The sequence below is a fragment of the Megalobrama amblycephala genome, linkage group LG15 (genome assembly GCF_018812025.1).
Source record: "Megalobrama amblycephala isolate DHTTF-2021 linkage group LG15, ASM1881202v1, whole genome shotgun sequence".
Classification (NCBI taxonomy): Eukaryota; Metazoa; Chordata; class Actinopteri; order Cypriniformes; family Xenocyprididae; genus Megalobrama; species Megalobrama amblycephala.
The window spans coordinates 31,066,245-31,090,289 of NC_063058.1; the positions used below are offsets into that span (position 1 = coordinate 31,066,245).

The 24,045-nt window shown below is 41.4% G+C and overlaps 2 protein-coding genes across 2 annotated transcripts in view; both read left to right on the top strand.

Annotated features, from left to right (window-relative positions):
* The window catches only part of LOC125247884 (NACHT, LRR and PYD domains-containing protein 12-like), a 47,774-nt gene extending 27,683 nt beyond the window's left edge, over positions 1 to 20,091 (top strand). Inside the window, 8 exon segments of the mRNA XM_048159426.1 lie at positions 8,166 to 8,339; positions 8,447 to 8,620; positions 8,728 to 8,901; positions 9,009 to 9,142; positions 9,145 to 9,181; positions 15,528 to 15,701; positions 15,785 to 15,831; positions 19,347 to 20,091. Of these exon segments, the coding sequence (XP_048015383.1) occupies positions 8,166 to 8,339; positions 8,447 to 8,620; positions 8,728 to 8,901; positions 9,009 to 9,142; positions 9,145 to 9,181; positions 15,528 to 15,701; positions 15,785 to 15,831; positions 19,347 to 19,861 (1,429 nt within the window). The 3' untranslated portion in view covers positions 19,862 to 20,091.
* Positions 1 to 24,045, top strand: part of LOC125247875 (NACHT, LRR and PYD domains-containing protein 12-like) — a 220,444-nt gene that overhangs the window by 100,034 nt on the left and 96,365 nt on the right. The window lies entirely within an intron of this gene.

Below are 24,045 nucleotides of genomic sequence, written 5' to 3' on the forward strand. Positions count from 1 at the left end.
TTAGTATATTATAGTAAATATGATGTGCTTTATTCTACCATTAAAATCATAAACTCACATGTGTGTTAGGCCTGAACAGGGGTGTGCTGAGAACATGATTCTGTTCTGAAATTGCTTACACAAGTAATTTGAATCTCAAAGAATCTGTTTATGTGAATGGAAAATCCTGTTTCCAATTGAAGACTGTAAAATGACCTTTCCAATAATATCTATAGAATGTATGGCAAAGGGCGTTTGTCTGAATATAGCCTATAAGGAGACCGTAGGAGAAATTCAGCAGCTGTCTCTGAGGCTGTCCTAGGTCTCCTAGCTGCTCCTTTATTGTGCAATAAAGTAATAATTCTGGAATTAAAGATATTTAAGAAGCGATTTTTTAACATAAAGTAGAAACCACAACATTTGGCGACGAGGATGGGATTTGGTTTGAAGCTGAAGAAAACCACAGAGCAGAGCTTCACTGATTGACCAACACAGGACAAAGTGGCCACAGGTGAGCAGTTTTATGCTTACTTAAATACTTGTGTTGGTCATCAGAGATGCTCAGTGTGGTAAGTTACTGAAAGCTTCTCCAAATTCAAAGAACTAAGAGAAAAATATCTTTAATTCTAGGAGACTTGCATGTAGTGTGTCAGGCCTGGGTACTGATAGTGATATCAGTAGATCTGTGTTAATGCATGCACACAGATGGAAATGTTCACGGTTACCGCGTTATATCAAACAAAAGTCTGATAAACGGTCTGCTCGGGTGAACGGTTTAGAGATTTTAGTTAAATTCTTTGTGCAAGATCAAAGAAAATAGTTTTTTATTTTAAAAATTCTTTGTGCAAGATCAAAGAAATTAGTTTTTTATTTAATTTTCTTTGTGAAAGATCAAAGAAAATGGTCTAGCTCAAGATACCGCTCTGTGACGACAGAGGTCTGCATGGTTGAGACTAGGATGATACCGCTTTGTTGTTGATCAGTAAAGGGCTGAATCATAGATAATGGTTTTTTATTTATTTATTTTTATTTATTTATTTATTTAATTTTTATGGCATGTAGATCAAGGAGTTAAAGTTAGGTATTACTAACTGTGTCAGAGGCCTCTGTGTCTGTGTCTGTCTGTCTGTCTGTCTGTCTGTATGTATGTGTGTCTCAGAATGGATGAGAGGGAAAATAGCCTGTCTGTGCAACTATTTTGCAACTATGTGGGATCTGGTGTCTTGCTTGTAGTGACCCCTTCCCTGGTCACTTGAGAAGAGTGATTGAGAGAATGAGCCCTATAGGAAATTGTTTGAATGATAAAAATATTATTATGAAATTATTTCAAGATAAAAGAATAGTATAGTAAAAATAAATAAAATAATAATATATGTATATTTAATAAATAAATAAATAACTGAATAACTAAATTAATAAATAAATAAGTTTGCACGTGCTTAAAATATTATGTCATCTATCTGCAGATGTTAAAAATTTGTATCTTGTTATTCCAGAAGGACAGTATGAAAATGATAATAGTGCAAAAATTTAGGTTTGTGTTAACTAAAATAACCTGTGCAGAGTGTTGAATGAGAACAAGATTGGATGACCAATGCTGTAATAGTCATAGACATTTTACAGCTATCTTAGTAAATGAGATTTGTTGATTAAAATTAAAGGAATTCCTTGATGATGGTTGAGGAAATCTTATTTCACTATATTAGATTATTTTGATTTCTGCATGTGAATATAGAAATGAAAAGACTGAAGTCTGAATTATAATAGAAAAATTGTTGAATTTTAGTATATTTAGATAATCAAAGATAGATTACTAGTAGATTTTGCCCATTGCAAAGAAGAAATAGCTTTGCTTTTTCCTGCAATGAAGAACTTGCTTCACTAAACCCCAGAATGAGGGAACTGCTGTTTTCAACCAGTGAGATTTTTCATATAACTGATTTAGTGAATTTAGAAAAAGAGTTGATTGCTCAGATATTATTTAAATTAGAATTTACAAAAGTTCAATTTGATTCATGCAGATCTGAGTGTTCAAGTTTCAGATGGCTTCAGTGACAGTGCTGTGATGAATGAAAGCAACAAATGGAGAGAGGGCAGAGGGCCCCAAAGACACGACTGCAGAGAAAAGAAGAGAGAATGTGGGTGATGAGCTTTTAGCTCCCCTCCTGAATGGACAATTCTACACTTCAACATGGAGAAGGACTGATTTAATCCAGGAAAAGGTGAAATGTTCACTTGAGACTTTTCCTGAAGACAAAGAGAATGTCCTGAGATGCAAAACTGTGGCAAGAAGAATCCACAGCCAAACATGAGAAGAGGAAAGACACAGAGAAACATGAGAATATGAGCCTACATTCCACTCCAAAACACTATGCCTTTGAGTGACATCATAGGCAGACGACACATATAGACCAACAGCCATACAGCTTCAACAGACTGATGGTCTGGACCGAAGGACTTTTGATGACCCTTCCCTTATGGGCACAGGTGTGGCATCTTCAATGATCACTAGAGACCATTTCAAATTTTGTTAAGTATTATATATTAATTTTGAGAAGTCACTGGTCTTATAGCAGTTCTTTGTATTCTCTGCTAAACTAACATTCTCTGTCTGCTTTTATAGTAGGACCAATCCAGCTTGTGTAAAAATAGAAAGAGGAACTTCATTGAAAGACAGTAGTGAGTGCTTAACTCACAAATGAATTAAACTAAGGCTGCATGGATTTGGTATAGTGAGGGCTATTATATTAAAAAATAAAATAAATGTTGCATTCAAATTATAACTAAAGGAAAAGCACAATTGAATTAGTCTTGAAAAAAAAAAGAAAAAAGAAAAAGTTTACTGGTCATTCCATCTTGTTTACAAGTAATTTATTAGGATATTAATAAGAACTCTAAACATGATTATGAAATCATACTGTTGGCATCACTGGGGTAATGAGATAGAAATGTTATTGGCCATGGATCCAAAAGATGCAGAGATCTCTAATCTTACTCTTAAAGAAGCGCATGAGCAACAACAAAAAAATAATGTGATAAAATCGATAGTAAGAAAATAATAAAATGCAATTTGAGAAATTATATTTGGCTGTCTCAATTGCAGTATGCCTAGGCCAATCAATCTAAAAGAGTTATTAGAAATAATTAGAGAAAGTTTAGACATTGTTGCATAGGGGAATGCTTCATTGTCCATGTCCTGTAGTGTTTAAAAATACAGAGATGTGTGGAAGTCCACTGCTAAAAGTATCCTGGTCAGTATTGGGATAATTGTTGTGGCAAAAATAGAAAAGAAAAAGCAATACCACACTTGCGCAGCGTATAACATGGGAAACAGATCAAGCAAGTTTGCTCTGTTCACCTAACCTCTAATTCTCTTTTCAGCATATCATGAAGGAGCTGAGTTTTCATCAGAAGTATAAAATATTGGTTTAACTAAATCAAAGTGGGTTGAGTGTTTAACAAATGCGTAAGAAATTATGCAGTGAAAATAAAACTCAAAACCAATAATTCAGAAATTATAAAAAATGCAAATTATAAGATAAAAATCCATATTGTGTAATTGGTTGATAATTAAATCAGAAAACCCCAAAGAGGGCCTGGATAACACTCAGGCCACATGAACATTTTACAGGTTACATCAAGAAGGACAATGACATGCAAATGATTTACTACATGTTGTCACTAACAAAACTATTTAAGGTTTCATTCACAGGTTGCAGCAGTACAATACTAAGGAGTTCTAATGAGAACATACTAATATGTTACTTTTTACAGGTAAACCAGCTGAATTGATTCTTTCAAATTTTAAAGGTATTCTCAGAAACAAAAGTAATTTATTGTGAAAATAATGTTAAGGAAATTTAGAGGTAAGAAGACACAAGAATAATTTTGTGACTGTAATATCCTAACTTTGTGCACAGCATGCTTTAAAATCTCTAACAACTGTGTGTCACTTAGCAAAGAGACAAATAGGAAATATATATATGCAATAGCATATGCTGTATGCCACTCAATCGAAGCAGTAAGGAATAGAAAGTATCAAATATTGAATAATGATATTCTTAGTCAGTATGCTGAAAAAAAATAGGTAAATTAATGGCTGATATAATGCTACCAAAACGATTAGTAGGCATTATGTGATGAGTTCATAAAAAGAAAATAGAACTAAAACCTCATGTAGATTAAACTATTTCAAACACAAACTGGCCTGTACAAACTCTCAATGTACATTAGCATCAGAAAGAGGCCAAAATAAAGATACATAAGATACTTGATGGTCCCATGATGGACAAGCTGTTACACCAATTGCATTTTTGAATATTTTAAATATAGATGCGCATGGTGTTCACCATTGCGCAAGGGGGGAAGTTATAGTCTAAGGAAAATTAAACAGTAGTAATATTGGTCTGCATATTCATATGCAGTGGTAAATAATTTGGTAAATAATTTTTTGGCCATATGTGAAGTTTGTAACAAAAACAATAGAAAGAATGGAATATCAACATCAATAGGCCACAATTACAAAGAATTTAAGAACAGATTAATGGTAACATTAAGGCTAAATTTGATAAAATGTGAAAGCACTGAACCCAATTGGGGTAATGCCTTGCCAATGGCACTAATAAGTTCTCGCATGCAAACTAATAGAAGTACACATCTAACACCGCATGAAATGCTTACGGGTCGACCCATGCCTGTCCTGTATTGCAGAGGTTACATTGAAGATTCTAGTTTAAAAAATTACAAAAAGAATTAAGATCTTACATGAAGAAACTAACTGTCATACATAAAGCTATATATTTACAGAAAACAAGAGATAGAGACCTTGTGTCCAGTTGTTTCCAGAGGACCACTGAGGGTCATCCAGAGAAAGTGGATGCAAAGTGAAGAAGATGTCACCTTTCAAGAATTTTTAATAGTTTCATATATGAAGTGTTTTGATTGAAAATTGAAAGTAGATTGAAATTTCATATTTGATTGTAACAACCACAAACAAGGATGTACAAATTACACGTTCACATCTACTACATAGAATTGTTGTAAAGTAAAGGTTAGGAAGCCTATGAATCTTTTACTCTCTTCAGAAAGCAAAAACAAAGAACATCTGAAAAAGAAAAAAGGACAAAACTGGGGAGAGATGTTTGGTTCTATGGCTTCTTCAGAGGATGGTGGCACAATTCAGTGATTGGTAACAAGACTGGATGACTTAATTTAGTCACTAGGTAGCATAACTAAGAATGCTGGATTGTGAGACTACCCTCTGGGAAAAGAGTACTGAGGTGAGGCTTTTAAGCCTCAGAGGGGGGAAATGTAGAAGATTTTTTATGGTGAAAATTTAGTATATTATAGTAAATATGATGTGCTTTATTCTACCATTAAAATCATAAACTCACATGTGTGTTAGGCCTGAACAGGGGTGTGCTGAGAACATGATTCTGTTCTGAAATTGCTTACACAAGTAATTTGAATCTCAAAGAATCTGTTTATGTGAATGGAAAATCCTGTTTCCAATTGAAGACTGTAAAATGACCTTTCCAATAATATCTATAGAATGTATGGCAAAGGGCGTTTGTCTGAATATATAAGGAGACCGTAGGAGAAATTCAGCAGCTGTCTCTGAGGCTGTCCTAGGTCTCCTAGCTGCTCCTTTATTGTGCAATAAAGTAATAATTCTGGAATTAAAGATATTTAAGAAGCGATTTTTTAACATAAAGTAGAAACCACAACAGAGACCACATATAGAATCAAAGGAATTAATTGACAACATTTTCGGATAAGTGGCCGATCATTTGGTGCATTCCTAGAAGCTATACAAAAAGGTTTTTCATATTCATGTTTGACCTCAAAGCATATAAACTCTGGTGCCTCCCAGGTTGGAAACCACTGGTCTAGAATAGGCAGGGCTGGCATGTGTCTATTCGGTTGTTAAGTCTGACGTCACGCGGCAGCGCTTCCGGGTCCTAACGCTCTATCTCATACCTGAAGAAAACAAATGGTGCTAATATACACACACGATGTGGTGTAATACTACAAAAAAATTATAATCATAACCTTTATCTCCACACCAAAATTCCAGATGGCCAGACAATGATTCATATTTTATAAATCGTTAAAATATTAATGTCTGTGACGCTGTGAGCACGGAAACTGTTGTGTACACTGTAAGTATTTAAAATGTCTGACTTTTTAAAATGATTGATGTTTAATATGAATAAATAGCGCTCATAAACGGCCGTTGATGGCATTCTCAAGTGAAATGAGTCAAGGTTTGGACCCGGAAACAGCGTTCCTTACTTTATGACTTAACAAGCGGACAGGAGAACTAGACAGAAAAAGAGGTATTTAGTTTTTAATTTAATTAATTTCGTTTTGAATTATTTCACTTCAATGTTATCACCCGATTAGTTATTTGAAATTTAAACTAACTTTCCTTCCTTCTACTTGGAAGGAACCCGCCCAACCAAGAGCGGCACATGATCTACATGTAATGTAGTCAATCACAGACATATCTGTTGATTTCACAATGGCCAATCAGAGGTGTTAGTACTGAACAGAAACTCCGGCGTTTTGAGCGCTGTGTGGTGTGTGGAGATTTGCTCAGCTTCATTTATTATAACAGAACTTTTACCCCTTTTCCACCGAGGCAGTTTGAGTGCTGGTTGGGAGCCAGAGCCTAGTTTCAAATCAGTTATTTGTCTTTTGACACACAAAGCACCAGCTCCGAACCAGGAAAAGTGTTCGTGAGTAGCACAGAAACATTGCTGGAGGCGGGGTTACCATGACCAACAAGAAACTTGAGACCGCCACTTTTGAAATAGCAGCTAATCAAGCTAATAGCAGCTCGATCGTAATCTCCATCTATATACAAATGGATGTGAGTTCACAAAGCCATGAGCATCAACAGTAGTGAAACATCTGCGATTGTTAATGGAAGGCTTGTTCGAGATGTGTTGGATCAGCGCGGACCGATTCGGCGGGTGACATCGGAAGGCCGCGGGTCCACGGGAGCGTTTGTAGAGCATACGACTCCTTGTGGTTTTGGATCGTTCTCGCAGAGCTTTAATGTCATGCGTCGATCGCTATGCGGGAAGCCGATGCCTCTCAAACAAGCTCAAGTGTTTGGTGCTGCAGCGCTAGCTTTGCTGTGAAATAAGAGACATATACAGTGACGTAAATCCTGCCTCTGTGCTGCTCTCTAGCCCGTGGAAAGGCAAACCGGTTCTTTGAAGGCTCGTCATTTGAACCAACTCCGAACTGGCACTAGCACCTGGTTCATGCTGGTGGAAAAGGGGTATTTGTGAGATTGCGATAGAGTAGCCTAATACTGACGTGACGTAATGACGCAAAGACAAACGTCAGCAAACTCGTATTTCCCATGAATTCCTGCCAGTATCAATCAGATTATAAAACATTGTTACAAGCTTATCGTTGTGAATCAAGATAAGGTAAGGAGAGAGTTTTGAACAGTGATTGGTTGTGGCTTTGATCAATAATTCATTTTGGAACATTTTGGAACTTAAGTGTCTGTCAACATTTGTGGGCGGGGCCTGTGGCTAATGTGACGTCACACTGCCAGGGATCTGGAAACGGCTTGTTCTGAGACACTGCTTATGATTTATGGGGATTAAAAAGGAGTGGGTGGATTTTTATCACTATAGGGTGGTTGTGTACACACACTGCCAACACACATTTATGTCCAAACACCATGCAAAAGTGAATTTTGCATAATAGGTCCCCTTTAAGAGCTCTTTTATTTCGTTAACGTAATTTTAAAGGATTTGATTTCCACATTTGTGACTCAGTGTATTAATCTCTGTCTCTTCATTACTGTAAAGCTTAAACTACCGATCAAGCATTTATTCAACATTTCATCTTGAATGGTAAAAAATGGTAAAACTGCAATAAATGCACAACTGTCTGGAGAGTCTCTCAAAACTTTTATATTTTATACCCTCAGAAAACGTTATTACATTTTTCAAAATATCTAATATTCTGAAGAAACAGTCAGGAGCTCATCAGATTTCTGATATTAATCTGAATGATAAAGTGATCAGATTATAACACTCTCAGGAGATCATTGTATTGAGATTCAGTGTTCAGATCATGTCATCCTGAGGGCAGAAAACTGGAAACCCACTGTACATGTCTTTGTTTTATTTATTTATTTAATATTTCATCTCTTCCAGATTTTCTAGCTGTAATCTCACTGCTCAGCATTGTGAAATTGTGTCTTCAGCTCTACAATCCTCAAACTCTGTCCTGAGAGAGCTGGATCTGAGTAACAATGACCTACAGGACTCTGGTGTCAGCTTCATTTCTGATGGACTGAAGAGTCCAAACTGTCAGCTGCAGATCCTGAGGTATTTAACAACATATAATGTATAAAGTACAGTCAGACGGTCACAATGTTAATGTGTGTCTGTAGATGATCTGACTGTTGATGTGTGTTTGATCTGCTCTCTTTCAGACTTGCTGGCTGTAATCTCACTGCTCAGTGTTGTGACAGTTTGTCTTCAGCTATACAATCCTCAAACTCTGTCCTGAGAGAGCTGGATCTGAGTAACAATGACCTACAGGACTCTGGTGTCAGCTTCATTTCTGATAGACTGAAGAGTCCAAACTGTCAGCTGCAGATCCTGAGGTATTTAACAACATATAATGTATAAAGTACAGTCAGCCGATCACAGTGTTAATGTGTGTCTGTAGATGATCTGACTGTTGATGTGTGTTTGATCTGCTCTCTTTCAGACTTGCTCTCTGTAATCTCACTGCTCGGTGTTGTGACGGTTTGTCTTCAGCTCTACAATCCTCAAACTCTGTCCTGAGAGAGCTGGATCTGAGTAACAATGACCTACAGGACTCTGGTGTCAGCTTCATTTCTGATGGACCGAAGAGTCCAAACTGTCAGCTGCAGATCCTGAGGTATTTAACAACATATAATGGATAAAGTACAGTCAGCCGATCACAGTGTTCATGTGTGTCTGTAGATGATCTGACTGTTGATGTGTGTTTGTTCTGCTCTCTTTCAGACTTGTTTGCTGTAATCTCACTGCTCGGTGTTGTGACGGTTTGTCTTCAGCTCTACAATCCTCAAACTCTGTCCTGAGAGAGCTGAATCTGAGTAACAATGATCTACAGGACTCTGGTGTCAGCTTCATTTCTGATGACTGAAGAGTCCAAACTGTCAGCTGCAGATCCTGAGGTATTTAAGAACATATAATGTATAAAGTACACTCAGATGGTCAAAATGTTAATGTGTGTCTGTAGATGATCTGTGTGTGTGTGTGTGTGTGTCAGCAAATTGGGCAAAAGTCATGTACCCCCCTAGACTAGTAAACTACATTTTGTGACCTCTGTAATTATGAAACCCTGTTTACGGCCCTGCTTCTGTTTTATCTAATGAAATATGAGGTAAATGTGTATTTCTCCAAATGTGCGCACATTGGGACTAAACGTTCCCTTTCGAAGGGAACTCAACTCTGCGTTGCCACGCTTTGGGGAACCGTCACGTGACCCAGGTGTCGAAAGCACTATCCAAACAACTCCAATTGCTATTGGCCGGCGACAGCCTATGACGTCATATGGCGCGACCCGGATGTATAAAGGGAGCACCTGGAGAGACAGTCACTATCTTTTTCGTCTTTCGGTCCTGTTCTGTCTGATTGCATCTATAACCAACTCCGGTAGGGTTTTTAATATATGCCTTACAAACGTTCATAAATGTGTTTATCTGTGTCCCAGGAAAAATTTGACACTTGATATACATATTTTTCTGGGCGTTTTCTGTCTGGAGAGGAGCACGCATACACAGTGCTTGAGGGCACTGCTGTATGTTTGTCTGTGTTTACGCTGTTCTCGTTTGTCACTCTTCCCGAGGAAGAGCTGTCTGCATCATTGCCTGTTGGTTCCGGCCCCTGTTTGTGCTGAGGCTTAACGGTGGCTGCAATCATAGGGCTCGCAGATGAGCTCGTTGGGAAGTTTGAGAAAGTTTTATTCTCTCTAACTTCCCCGGGGCGGGCGAGAACGAGTGGATGACGATGACGTTCGTGTTTGACGTCATCGCGTCCGGCGGCGAGCGCTCCTCTGGCGGGTGTATGCGAGCTGCTGTGTGTTTGGGACGCGCTTCTCGGCGGGCTGCAGCTGCCGGGAGAGCGCGTTAGGAAAGGGGCCGCGCGCGGACGGCTCGACGAGCGGTTCCTTTCTGTCTATAATACGGCAGCTTCCATACTTTCCATTCCTTCGTTTGATCTCCGTGTTTGAGATCGGGAAGGCATGGAAAAACCCCTAGCCATTCAGTTTTGTATCTGAACCCAGACAGACGGGAGGGGGAGGAAGAGAGAGTGAGACGGGTGATCGATTGTAAACACTGTTGTGTTTGTAATCGATCCCCCAGCTATAGGGTGATTTATATCTACCCTCTCCTCTTCTTCTTCCACCTCCTGTGTGTGTATATATATATATATATATATATATATATGCTTATATACATGTTTGTATATAGATGTGTATATGTGTATATATGTATGGACATATATCATGCTCCGATGCTTCTTATGGTCAGACTGATGGCTGGCCCATAGTCATTATTTCTATCAGCCCGCTGTTTCTGTTTGATAGTAAGAGGATCTTTTAGGCTTAAAAGAACCTTAGATTCCATCCTTTCATGTAAAAAAGAGCATTAGGAGTTTTTGGTTTTTTGAGCCGCAGGAGGGTCTATATTTTATTCATTTAAAATAAGACCTTATTTTCCTGTATAGGTTTCTGAGCATGTAGTCAAGAAAATTAGGGGATGGGCAGACTGAAGTTGATAGCACTTGTCACTTCAGTTAATATGTAAATGTTTAGGTCGGTCTTAATCGGCCGCCTGACGTTGTTTGCTTGTGAGCTTCACTTTCTTTCTCTTATCCATGAGATTTGGAGGTGAAGCCCGGGCTTCACTAGGCTTGTGGCCCTGTAAGAAGGCCCGTAGCTTAGCGGCTAGGCTAGAGCTAGGTTAGGTGTGTTATTTACATAACCTTATGTATACTATCCCTTATTAGGTTGTATAGTTCCTAGTTCTGGCCTCCTCCCGAGGGAGTTGTTAGGCCATATGCCCATTATCCCCTATCTAAAATCTGTGCACGTTCAGGATAACACCTTTGAACAGTCAGGCCGGTGGCCGGCCCATGATGAAGCTTTTTCTGTAGGCCCGCCTTCTGGCTTGATAGTGAGAAGGTTCGTGAGGCTTTTGGAACCGGGGATATCATTCTTCTCCTTTGAAAGAACGAGGAAGGAATCTCTGGTCTTCGAGCCGCGGGAAGGTAAGACAAGGTCTGATTTAATCGCTTAAATGTTCGACCTTGTTTTTATTCCTGTGTTATTTCCTGGGTGTGTAACAGTAATAATGATAATGGGTTTTTTGGGCAAAAAACTGGAGTGTTGAGACTGACTGAGCGAGCCACAGAATGGCTGCTGTTCAGTTTTCTCTCTGTATATTTTGCCGTTCGACTATTTTCAGTGTAGTTCGAACTGGCACTCATCACTTCAGTTTATGCGTTTGTGGCGGTCCTTTCCGGCCGCCCAGCGTGATAGCTGTGATCTTTGCTGTATTTCTTATTTGAAATTTCGAGGTAGAGATCAGGCTTATATTAGCGCCTGTTATTTTGAATAGGCCTGTATGTTTTTTGGCCAGGCTAGAACTAAGTGTATGTATGGTGTATGTATAAATAATTCCCATATGTATTTTAGTTTTTGGCCTTCTCCTGAGGGAGTGGCTGAATTTTTTGCCCAGATTATCCCATTGCTTATGTAGGTGCAACGATGAGTGTAACAGCTAGGTTTTTAGACTGCTTGGTTAGAGACCTGATGCTGTTTCTCAGGTGGTAGGCCCTTATCTTTGCGTAGATAAGTTTATGCTATTAATGTTGCTAGGCCCCACTCTCTAGAACATTCATGCTGAGAGGAAAAAATATTTTCTTCCGAGCCACTTGATTTCTTCAAGTTTGAGTTGACTATGCCAGCATTTTAGCTCTGTCCTCTAAGGCTTGGAACAGATTTGAGAATCTGTAGCAATGATTTTATTTTTCTCTCTGTCAAATGGCATGTATTTCAAAGTTTCCTTTGAGTTCTAGACGCTTGCCCTACATTTGGTATGTGAGCTTGATATGCTGCCACAGGTTGGCACCCGCTTATGATAGTAGGCCTTCTTAAAAGCGGCCTCTATGTAAGTGCTGGTGAATCCTTTCCCCAGTGTTACTGAGTGCATCACCTGTTGGATTGCATACTCAGGGTAGCTAGATCACTTTTTGAGAAAAGTTAGTATCTGTCAGCTCCCTTTCAGTTATCTGTTTATCAGCTATATTGCATATAACGGTGATTGTAGGCTAGATTGCTCAGCCTCCTTCTAGTTAGCACTGCTGTGTAATAGATTTCAGTCTGCTCACATACTGTTTTTTGGTGTAGCCTAGCACAGGTAGCAGTTAACTTCCCATAGTTTATTGGGTTACAGCTGGTTCCCTGTAGCTTGGTTCCCTGGGAATTCATGAACTGAAGCCACGTGTCATTGAATCGGCAGGCCCCTTCAGGCCTCCTTTTTAGTTTACATGTTGGCACAGATTGTGTTTTTTCTGTGCGGCTCTGGATGAGATGTCAGTAGTGAAACCTTACTGAGGTTTGGTTTAACCTATTGTTGCCTCTGAGTCGATGATTCTAGTTGAGCTAAGAGCCACCTAGCGTTTAGGTTGGATCTTTGTGCTCCTGGAAACGGCCACGAGACTTACGCCGTGTGTCCTGAAGGATGCTAAGCCTGCGGGCCGCCTTTTTTGGACATACTGATGTTTGTTTTGGGTGTATTTCTCTCTGAGAACTAGTCATATACACTTTCGCTGGCCAGGGGCCCAAGTGGTAGATTCAACCCCCTCTTTTGCGGGCTGTTTACCTGGCTTGGGACCTAAACACTACCACGAGCTGATGCCACGTGTTTGTTGAGGTTATAGGCCTTCCAGGCCTTCCTTAATACGTGTTGGCGCTGTACGCTGTACTCCTCTTGTTTAAAGAGTAAAAAGTGTTTTTTACGGAGTACACTGCTTGTCGGATTGTGTTGGGTGGATTATTAAGGAGCACTGTGCAGCTTTCCCATGGCTGCCATGGAAGTTATCTGTCTCTGTACGTTAGACAGGTTTTCAGAAAGGCGTTTTACTAAAACGGGTCGTTTCTGGAGTGTACTTCTGTTGTCATGTTGTAAGTCCCTCTCGGGCCTCCATGATTATGTGCTCTTGGCATAGTCTACCTGTTAGGTGAGCTCTGCGCTTCCCCCTTGGGGTTGGGTTTGGTAATAGTGCTTAGCTCCCTAAGCTGGTTATGATGGTTAGGCCTTCATCAGGCCCCATCTTAAGAATCAGCCCTAGGCTGGTTTGTGCTCCCCTTTTCAGGGTTTTCAGCGCACAGCCTCCTCAGTGCGTTAATTAAGCACTGGGTAGATCCTAGGTGAGCGGATTATCTCCCCTCGATATGAGGGTTCATAGCATTCAGCTGAGTTCTGCTCTCCAGGATGCCCGTCTCTACGCGTGGGTCTGAGCTGGTTTCTGCCTTTCTGCAGTCACTCTTACCTATTTTCTTCTTCAAGAATGCATTCTAGAGGCTCTGTATTCAGACAGGGTTGGCCTGGACTAAGTCTGTTCCCATAGAAGACCAGGTCGGCCTCCCTGGTGGCAATGAGGGTGACCCCGTTCCCCTCAAGAGTGGCTGGCTGAGGTTCCCTTTGGTTCCTTGGCCACATTCCCTTAAAGGGACCACTTTTCCTTCGGGAAAGTGGGTCCCGGATGCCTTAGCGATTTCTTTAGGCTCTATTTGTTGAGAGAGAAAGGTAGTAGCCTTTTGGAAGTTCAGCTTGGGCTGTTGGCCAAGGGAATGCTGTCACTGACAGCCTGGTGTGACCCGAGGGGGAGTTGCTGGGCAGTTTGAGAACTGCCTTGAGGTCTTTGCCTCAGCCATATTTTTTGGCAGGCACTCTCCTTAATCATGGCGGTGTTGGTATATCGTTCCCCAAAGCGTGGCAACGCAGAGTTGAGTTCACTTCGAAAGGGAACGTCTCAGGTTACGTATGTAACCATGGTTCCCTGAGACAGGGAACGAGACTCTGCGTTCCTTTGCCATGCTTCAGGTTGCCTGCCTTCAGAACAGTCCCTCAAGACGATAAGATAGTGACTGTCTCTCCAGGTGCTCCCTTTATACATCCGGGTCGCGCCATATGACGTCATAGGCTGTCGCCGGCCAATAGCAATTGGAGTTGTTGGATAGTGCTTTCGACACCTGGGTCACGTGACGGTTCCCCAAAGCGTGGCAACGCAGAGTCTCGTTCCCTGTCTCAGGGAACCATGGTTACATACGTAACCTGAGACGTTTTATGCACTGTGATCAAAAATAAATAGGAGCAAACACGATTGAATGTAGAGGTTTGTGTCTCGTTATTCTATAAAAAAAATCAACTACTGATTGATTTTTCATGATTTTGCATTCCTATTAGAAATTAAAAATTATTAGTGTCATTGTAAATTGTGGTGCAAATATCAAAGCTATCTAATGTCTAATACTTCAAAACTCAAGGTTAAATCAGAATATTTATTATTTCTTTTTATTGTAAATTATTTAATTTGATTGGTAACAGCCCATAGTGTCTTATTCTAATTGAATTTTATATTTATATTTATATTTACACCAAAAATAAAAAATAAACTGTTTTTTTTTTTTTTTTTTTTTCCAGACAAGCAACTGTTTTACTCAGACAATGAATGACCGATTTATTTGTCCAAAGGACAAGCACATGACAAGGTTTAGTGTTGAGTCCTATATGTAGTTTTAATGGGCCACATTTCAGTCACCATTTCATATTGTCTGACAACAAAATAGAAAAATATATAGATGAAAGAATTTTATTGGGAATTTGGCTGTATTAAAATATATTATGTGAGCACAAAGAGGTAGCAGCAGAGAAGCAAACAAATGTAAAGGGCTGACACTTGACAGAATGTGAATGCAACTTAATGACATAATGAATATTCTAATTGCTGTATGACATCATCTATTGACATTTGCCATGACGAGATGATACATGGCATTGGCTAATTGATTGATCTTGGTCCTTTGGAACGCTCAGCTCCGGCTCGAAGGACCATGTAAAAGACTCTTAGGACACTGCTGAATCACAGGGGGAGCATCACAATGGGGCGTCAGTAAAAACACCTTGAGGCAATATCCATTTTAAAGGTTTATTTTCACCAATGACAGTACATAATTCATTTCATGGGTGCATCAGACTGGTTTATTTGTACACAGCACCATGTGACAATTTCTGAGCAGCAAAGACAAGGAAAGGAAGTAAACCACTTTACTGAAGCAAGCCTTCTTAAAGGTCGCTAATTTAAGTCACAACAGGCTGCAGCTGTTGAAAGTGGACAGGGCTTCAGTGACATCAACAGTCTCAGGGATTTTCAACATGGTCCGCTTGTGTGTTTTTGTATATGATCTGACTGTGTGTATCTGTAGATGATCTGTCTGTTGTGTGTCTGCAGGTTGTCTGGCTGTATGGTGACAGAGGAAGGCTGTGGTTATGTGTCTTCAGCTCTGAGTTCAAACCCCTCACACTTGAGAGAGCTGGATCTGAGCTACAATCACCCAGGAGATTCAGGAGTGCAGCTGCTCAACCACAAACTGGAGGATCCAAACTATAAACTGCAGATACTCAAGTATGTCAAACACAAATAATGACAAACTGAACGTGTGTGTGAATGATGCAGATCTACGTTAATGTGTGTTTGTGTGTTTATAGTGTGGATCATGGAGGAGAGGTCATGATGACAGCAGGACTACGAAAGTGTAGGTCTACAAACACTCACACTCTCTCTCACACACACACACACACACACACACACACACACAAAATGAGATTGCGTCACACATGAGTGTGTAGGCGTCATCTCTGTCACTCCGTCACAGCATCAGGTGTGTCATGAATGATGGAGAGTCTGTGGAAGATGTGCTGTTGGAGGTGGCTGAACGTGTGGGACATGAGAATATTGTTTCTGAATCCTGAATGAACAAAGCAGTGGTGGTTTTTCTCAAGGATGAACAACTAGATGAACATTTAGCGACAAGTATTTGAAACATGTGCAGTCATTTAGGCAACAAGTATTTATGTTTTAAGCTCACAGACTCTTAATGATAATTCTTAATTCCTACTGAGAGTGTAAAGAAAGGAAAGACAAGGAGTTGACTTTTGAGAATGAGCGAATGGTTGAAGGTAGGGCTGTAACAATTCCTCAATTAAATTTGAATACTCGATTATTAAAAAATCCTTGATTTCAATTTGCCCGTGTCGAGTAACCAGTAAAATACCGGAAGTGGCGCTTTCCACAGAATCCATGAAACGCATTATTAGACCGTTTTCTAAGGCTGCACGATATTAAACCTGTTTAAAAATCATAATAAAGCATAATGCTACTGGAATTTACAAAGGCTGTGAATTAATTAAATAAATGTATTTGCTGCAGGTTTAATATATATGCGCTGTAATTTACATGTGTGTAGGTTATCTATGTGTGTCTCAGAGCTTCACATGAACTGTTATCATTTACACGAGTGGCACATCTCAAACTCAAACTAAATCGCATTGTAAAGTGTAAAAACAATCGTCAGGCCACTGGTGCCCTCTGCAGGCATTTGTTATACAACACAAAGAACATTATTTGTACAATTCAATACATTATGTATTTTAACAGTTTTGTTTAATAAAACCATACGATTAATTACTTTTGATACTTTACATGAATCAATTATTGTTATTGCTATTCTATATTTATTTTAAGTCATATGTGTAAGTGAGTGTATTTTGTTGTGTAAGCACCTTTATTACCCCTTTTCCACCAAGGCAGTTTGAGTGCTGGTTCGGAGCCAGAGCCAAGTTTCAAATCAGTTCTTTGTCTTTCGACACACAAAGCACCAGCTCCGAACCAGGAAAAGTGGGTCGTAAGTAGCACCAAAACATTGCTGGGCTAGAAGTAAGAACCGCTTGCGTTGTGTAGTGACAGAATCTGGAAGCACTGAAGATCAGAATAGAGTCAGGAAGGGAAATTCATGTCGGCCTAGAGAAAAACTACTAAAATTAGGTGAGGATGAAATGAATGAGGATGAGGATGAGGATGGTGTTTATCTGATGATTCAGATCTGTCAGATATTTCCCAGGTTGTGATCAGGTTTACTCTTTAGATGAGATCCATTATTTTTTGGATGAGACTTTAGGAAAGGTTGCTGACGTGAGGAATTTCTCCAGAATCCTAATTTTCAGTTCTACATTGTCAAAGGAGGGTAGGAGAAGATGAATCGAGTATGTGAAAGAGGTTTAGATTAAAAACACACACAGTTGTTTGACTATATTACTGAGCTCATCTCATAGACTTTAATTGTTTTTCTATCAGGTTAATGATATATTTTATGCCCCAAACAAACATCACAGAAAAACACTAGATTTACAGAGAAACATGATTTGTCCAGTTTATGAGGCGTTTTTAACTAGTTATCAGTGCCGGTCACCACCAGGGGCTCATTTTCTCTCAAAGATGATTTAAGGAGCGTATCACTACATAATGTGAACATAACTGTGCATTCAGCTTTAGAGGAGTCATGTGGGAATATCTTTCTATTAATACATGAGATTTACATTTATTTAATGAATGTTTTGGACATCATGCAGTGATGGTAATGACATGTCTTGACACGTGACTATTAATTCAGACACAATAAAAACGCCACACTCTCGTCCACACTAGAGTTTACAAGTGTTTCCAAAAGCTTCTCATTCACACTGAAACATCAGAAACGTTAAATTAACTTTACTGCACATGTGTGAAACAATAAAGCTCACTGAGATGATACAGACGATCAGACATAATAAAGTTTCACTCTATTCTTCTGGCAGGATCATTTTATTGATCAGAATATCTCAGCATTCACTGAAGCGTCCTGGTCGCTCTCAACATTATATGTTTGCTCTTAAACTCAACTGCGCTCATGTTTCGCCGCAGGACAGCGATTGTGAGTGAATTTTCTGTCATGTTTGCAGGACTGTGAAATGAAGAGTGAACAAAGTAACGTATCTTTAGCAACAGTGTGAAAGTGAACAGCTCATAACAGGCACAATACCGGCGTAAACACAGATATCTGTCGGTACAGTACGCGTCACATGACTAAACATGCGTCAGTGTCTCAAATACCTCAGTTTTCACAGTCACACTACAACACAAACACAGCTTTATCAAAATGATCCACTCGTGAGAGCGTCTTCAGAAAGCTCAGTTTTCACAGGACAGAAACACCATCTCAGTGTGGACAGAAGGACAAAACAGAGAGAAAAAGATGAAAACATATTAGTGTGGATGAGACCTATGGCTTCAAATCAAAGATATCTGTCCAGAGCAGAAACATGACAAGAAGAATGGAGATTATTTTGTAATGGTTTCAATTCTTATCAGATTGTTTTTGCCCGTCCGTCGCTCTGCTTATGATCACAATGTCAATCATCACAGTTTCAGACTCAATTCAATACGGCTGTAACTCCTGAAACTGTGTGATCTTAGCAGCATGAACAATAAAACTGTCACTCAAAGTCTGAATGTGTTTGTTTATAATCAATGAATGTGATTTGACTTGAGTTCAGCCGCAGCACAAACTCACTGACTGAGTGAAAACTGCTGTTACGATCATCAAATCTGTCTCTATCTCTTATTGCCATCATGTTCACACTGTTGTTATAGAGAAACCATTGGAGAGTGCAGAGCTCACGCTGAACAAACTCTGGAGGATTGAGCTGATTCTGACTAAACCGTTGTGTTCACATGATCAACAAACATGCCTGTGATTGGCTAGAGTGATCAACACTGCAGAAACACACAGTAAATAGAAAGCGTCGAGGCTCTTCACACACACACAAACACACACAGGATCGTCTGTCAGCAGGAATGAGCCGAGCCGCTGCTGCAGAAAGCCTGCTATCATTACGCTTCACATTTAAGTGTCACTTTGCTACTTTTGACAACACTAGTCTGCTCTGTTTCAGGCCTGACAGCTTTTTCACACAGTTGTGTTTAGGGCTCCAGAAGTCTAGGACCGGCACTGCTAGTGAGGTCTGAATCTCTAGTCTCTGTTCAACAGCTTTCACTGGATTAGTGAGGACATTTGTGAATCTGGAGGACATTCTGTCAAAGCTGTAAACACACACACACACACACACACACACACACACACACACACACACACACACACACACACACACACACACACACACACACACATCTTCACTGTTGTTGTTCTTGATGTTTCTCTCTTCTTGTGTTCAGACGCCTGTGATCTCACACTGGATCCAAAAACAGCACACACTCGACTCGTTCTGTCTGATGGGAACAGGAAGGTGACGAATCCTGATCATCCAGAGAGATTTAATGAGTATCCTCAGGTTCTGTGTAGAGAGAGACTGACTGGACGCTGTTACTGGGAGGCTGAATGGAGCGGATATGCTGAAATATCAGTGGCATATGAAGGAATCAGCGGGAAAGGAAGGAGTTATGACTGTGTGTTTGGATTAAATGACAAATCCTGGAGTCTGTACTGCTCTGATGAAGGATTCACTGTCCGTCACAATAAGAGAGAAACTGATACACCTGCTGTCCGTTCATCCTCTAATAGAGCAGGAGTGTATGTGGACGTGTCGGCCGGCTCTCTGTCCTTCTACAGCGTCTCTCACACACACACACTCACACACTTACACACATTCAACACCACATTCACTGAACCCCTCTGTGCTGGATTTACTGTTTATTCCTCCTCAGTGTCTCTGTGTGATATTAAAGGATAGAGAGACTGTAAATCCTCTTTCTGATCTTCACACACACTCATCAAATCTCACTTCATCACATTTGTATCAATTCATTTTTAATTCGTGTTTTTCATTGTTATCTAGAAGTTACACATCTAGATCAGACACACACACTGTTCTGAATCTGGAATAAACAGAGTAATAAAGTTAATATTCATGTTGTAAATTGTTCATCAGATTGAATAAAAGCACATTTGAGACTCATTTAATCCTGAACTGGTTTGTGAATGACTGATGTGAACTGATGACAGTATGAATGATCATGAATGTGATTCAGATCAGCAGAATGAAGAAATCCCGTCGTCTCCTGATCGTGTGAAGAAGAGAGAGAAAAGTGAAAGTGCAGAAACAAATGTTTAACGTTCAAACTGAGCTGAAAATGACCGTATTTCCAAAGGATTAATGGACACTGTGTTGATCCACTGTGTCCGTTGGGATTTGACACAAATGATGATCGTTCATGGCTGATTTCAACATCTATTTCAGCATCAGCAACATCACTAACAGTGGTTTAGTACAATAGAAGAGCTGCTCTATTTCTCCTCAATAATAACAGCTCTGAACTCTTTAACCCTTTAAGTGCTGAAGGCATTTTTAGAGTTGATTCTGAGTGACAAACAAAAGGAAACACTCATAACTCCAAAACTAAAGCAAGAAGAGTCAAAAGATCAATATCATTTGATAGACGATTTTTTTTCACGTACAAAAACTCGCTCAAGTTTAATCAAAGCCTGAAACAATTACACTTGTATTCTACTCCGTACTAGAGCTATAAAATCACACCTATTTTGTGTTGATCAAGGCAGGAGTTTTGAAAAATATGATTATTAATTATTTCATAGCTAGGTGGCGCCGGCGGGCGGTACACTGGGGTTAGAGAGATGACTCTCAGCACTCCTTAAGAGACTTAAAGGGTTAAACTACACTCTCATAACTCTCTCACAGAAGTGTTTGTTACTGCAGCCGTCTGTTGTTGTGTTCTCCAGGATTGTGTTGTTGTTCTCTCTTTTGATTTGTTTTCTACTGTAAAATAACCAGTGTTGCCAAACTGTGGAACAAACTACAAACTACAATGGAGACAGATTTACAGAATAAATCCCTTGATGCTCAACAAAAGCCTCACGTGACTTTGGCTCATCAGATCATGTGATTGGATAACTGGACTGACCAGAGGATCAACTGCATTACAGCATCTCAAATGTTGGTTTGGTGGATCTGAAACGCCTGAACCAAAGCTTAGTTTAATTCCCTCCAGAAGCGTCTCACACGATTGTGTTCCCAAACTCCTCCATCTGAACGCAAGAGAACATGACAGCGTTTTTTTGTGTTTTGTCTGCCTGAAAAAAGAGCCACAGTGGATTCCCAGATTACAGCAGCTTCCGTTTTTATTACAAATATTCTGTGCCAATTTCCAGGAAGTGACGATTTTGTTCTCTTGAACAGCAGCTTTATTCGCCAATGTTTTACAACATGTTTTTGTGGAAGTGTATCATGACACGGACAGAGGAGATTTCAGAGATGTTGCTCATCAGACTGGAAAAGAGTATGAACTCCACAAATCCACAGTCAGACAGATTGTGTAATAGTCATGTAATAGTCCACGAGGTCACAGAGGATCTCAGGGTAACTAAAGGTCTCTCTCACATTAACGTACTCGGTTACTAACGTAACCTCGGTTCCCTGAGATACGGAACGAGTACTGCGTATGGGGAAAGGTCTCCTTTTTCCCCGTTACTGAAGCCTTTTTCAATAACGCAGTGTAACTGCATCGTCATTGGTTCACTCATAGACCAGTTGTTGAACCAATGACGGCGCGGCATAGCTGCGCGACCTATGGCGACAGAGCGCGCGAATATTCCCGCCGAAATGGGCGGGGTTTAGGGCTATATAAGCGGGCGTTTCGCCATAGGATTTCAGGTCATTCGACTGAAGCGACGACACTGAAGCCGCAGCCTCGTGGCACGGCATGTAACGCAGTACTCGTTCCGTATCTCAGGGAACCGAGGTTACGTTAGTAACCGAGTACGTTCCCTTTCGATACTTCACTCGTACTGCGTATGGGGAACGAATTCAACCGCGCCGTGCCACGGCAGGGAACGACTGGACTTGTCTTGGGCACCGTGAGGGAACCAGAGGACAAGTGATAAGGCCGGAGCCGCCGAACCCTCGTTACACTACAAAAAGGGAGTTAACTCCCAGAGTGGCATGAAGCGGAGCTCGATAGAGGCCGCTGGATCATACCGAGAGGACCCGAGCTTGTAAGGTCGGAACGTCCAAATGATAAAATCTGACAAAAGTAGACGGCGAGGACCAGCCTGCCGCCTCACAGATGTCTTTAATCGAAACTCCACTAGACCAGGCCCAAGAGGAAGCCATTCCTCTAGTAGAGTGAGCTCTAACTCCTATGGGGCAGTCAAGGCCCATAGAGGAGTAACAAAGAGCAATAGCGTCGACTATCCAATGCGAAAGACGTTGCTTTGAGACCGAAGACCCCTTGGTGCGGCCACCAAAGCAGATAAAGAGCTGATCAGATTGCCGAAAAGGCTGTGATCGATCAACGTAGGTCCTTAATGCCCTGACAGGGCAGAGTAGTTCCAACTCTCGCTCGTCCGACGAGGGAGGAAGCGCTGAGAGGGAAATAACCTGTGCTCTGAATGGAGTCGAGAGCACCTTAGGGACGTAGCCATGCCTAGGTTTCAAAACGACTTTGGAGTCGTTGGGCCCGAACTCAAGGCATGCAGGGCTCACGGAGAGGGCCTGCAAGTCACCAACTCGCTTAACCGATGCTAGTGCAAGTAGCAGAGCGGTTTTGAGCGTCAGGGGCCTGAGGTCAGCTGAACGCAGTGGCTCAAAGGGAGGCCCTTTAAGAGCTCTGAGGACCAACGAGAGGTCCCAGGTGGGAACAGTGAGAGGACGAGGAGGATTTAATCGCCTAGAACCTCTCAAGAAACGCACCACGAGGTTGTTTCGTCCCACTGACTGGCCAGCGATAGGAGCGTGAAACGCTGCAATGGCTGCTACGTAAACTTTGAGCGTTGAAGGGGTGCGACCCAGATTCAAACGCTCCTGGAGAAAAGACAGTATCGGAGATACGTCACACTCCACTGGGTCTATGTTGCGTGTAGAACACCAGTCAACAAAGACCGACCATTTCTGGGCGTAGAGGCGTCTCGTGGACGGAGCTCTCGCCTGAGAAATGGTATTCAGCACGTCCCCGGGGAGGTTGGCAGGCTCCCGTCGAGGGACCAGAGGTGCAGAGCCCAGAGTTCTGGCTGGGATGCCAAATCGTCCTGTTCGCCTGAGAGAGGAGGTCCCGTCTCAGGGGGATCGGCCACGGAGCTTTTGTGGAAAGCCTGAACAGCTCTGAGGACCAAACTTGGCTCCTCCAGAGCGGGGCCACCAGGAGGACTCTGTGCTCGTCTTCCCTGATTCGTCTGATGACCTGAGGGATCAGAGCGATCGGGGGAAAAGCGTAAAGGAGGGTGCTGGGCCAGACATGGGCCAGCGCATCTTCCTCCTTCGAGAAATAAATTGGGCAGTGAGAGTTGCCTTCTGAAGCGAAGAGGTCTACCTCTGCCTTTCCGAAGAACTCCCAGATCATGAGAACCGTCTGGGGGTGGAGCATCCACTCGTCTGAGGGGACATTGCTCTGAGATAGCATGTCTGCTCCCAAGTTTGTTCTCCCGGGTATGTGAGTCGCCCTGAGTGACTGAAACCTCGGTGATGCCCATTCCAGAAGACGCTTCGCCAGAGCGCATAAGCGGCTGGATGAAAGACCGCCCTGGTGATTTATGTATGACACCACTGTCATGCTGTCCGACTGGACTAAGACGTGGCGCCCTGTCAGGTGTGCCTGGAACGCATGAAGGGCTCGAATCACTGCCAACATCTCGAGGCAGTTGATGTGCAGATGGCATTCCTCGTGAGACCATGAGCCGAAGGCCGGTCTGCCCTCGCAAAGAGCGCCCCAACCTGTGTTGGACACATCCGTTGAGAGCACCGTCCTTCTGGACACCGCCTGTAGGGGTACCCCTTGGCTGAACCATACAGGGTTCATCCAGGGTTTCAGAGCTGCCAAACAGGCCTGATTGACCCTGAGACGCAGGCGGCCGTGCCGCCAGGCGTGAGGAGGGACCCGGAACTTCAACCAGTACTGCAGAGGC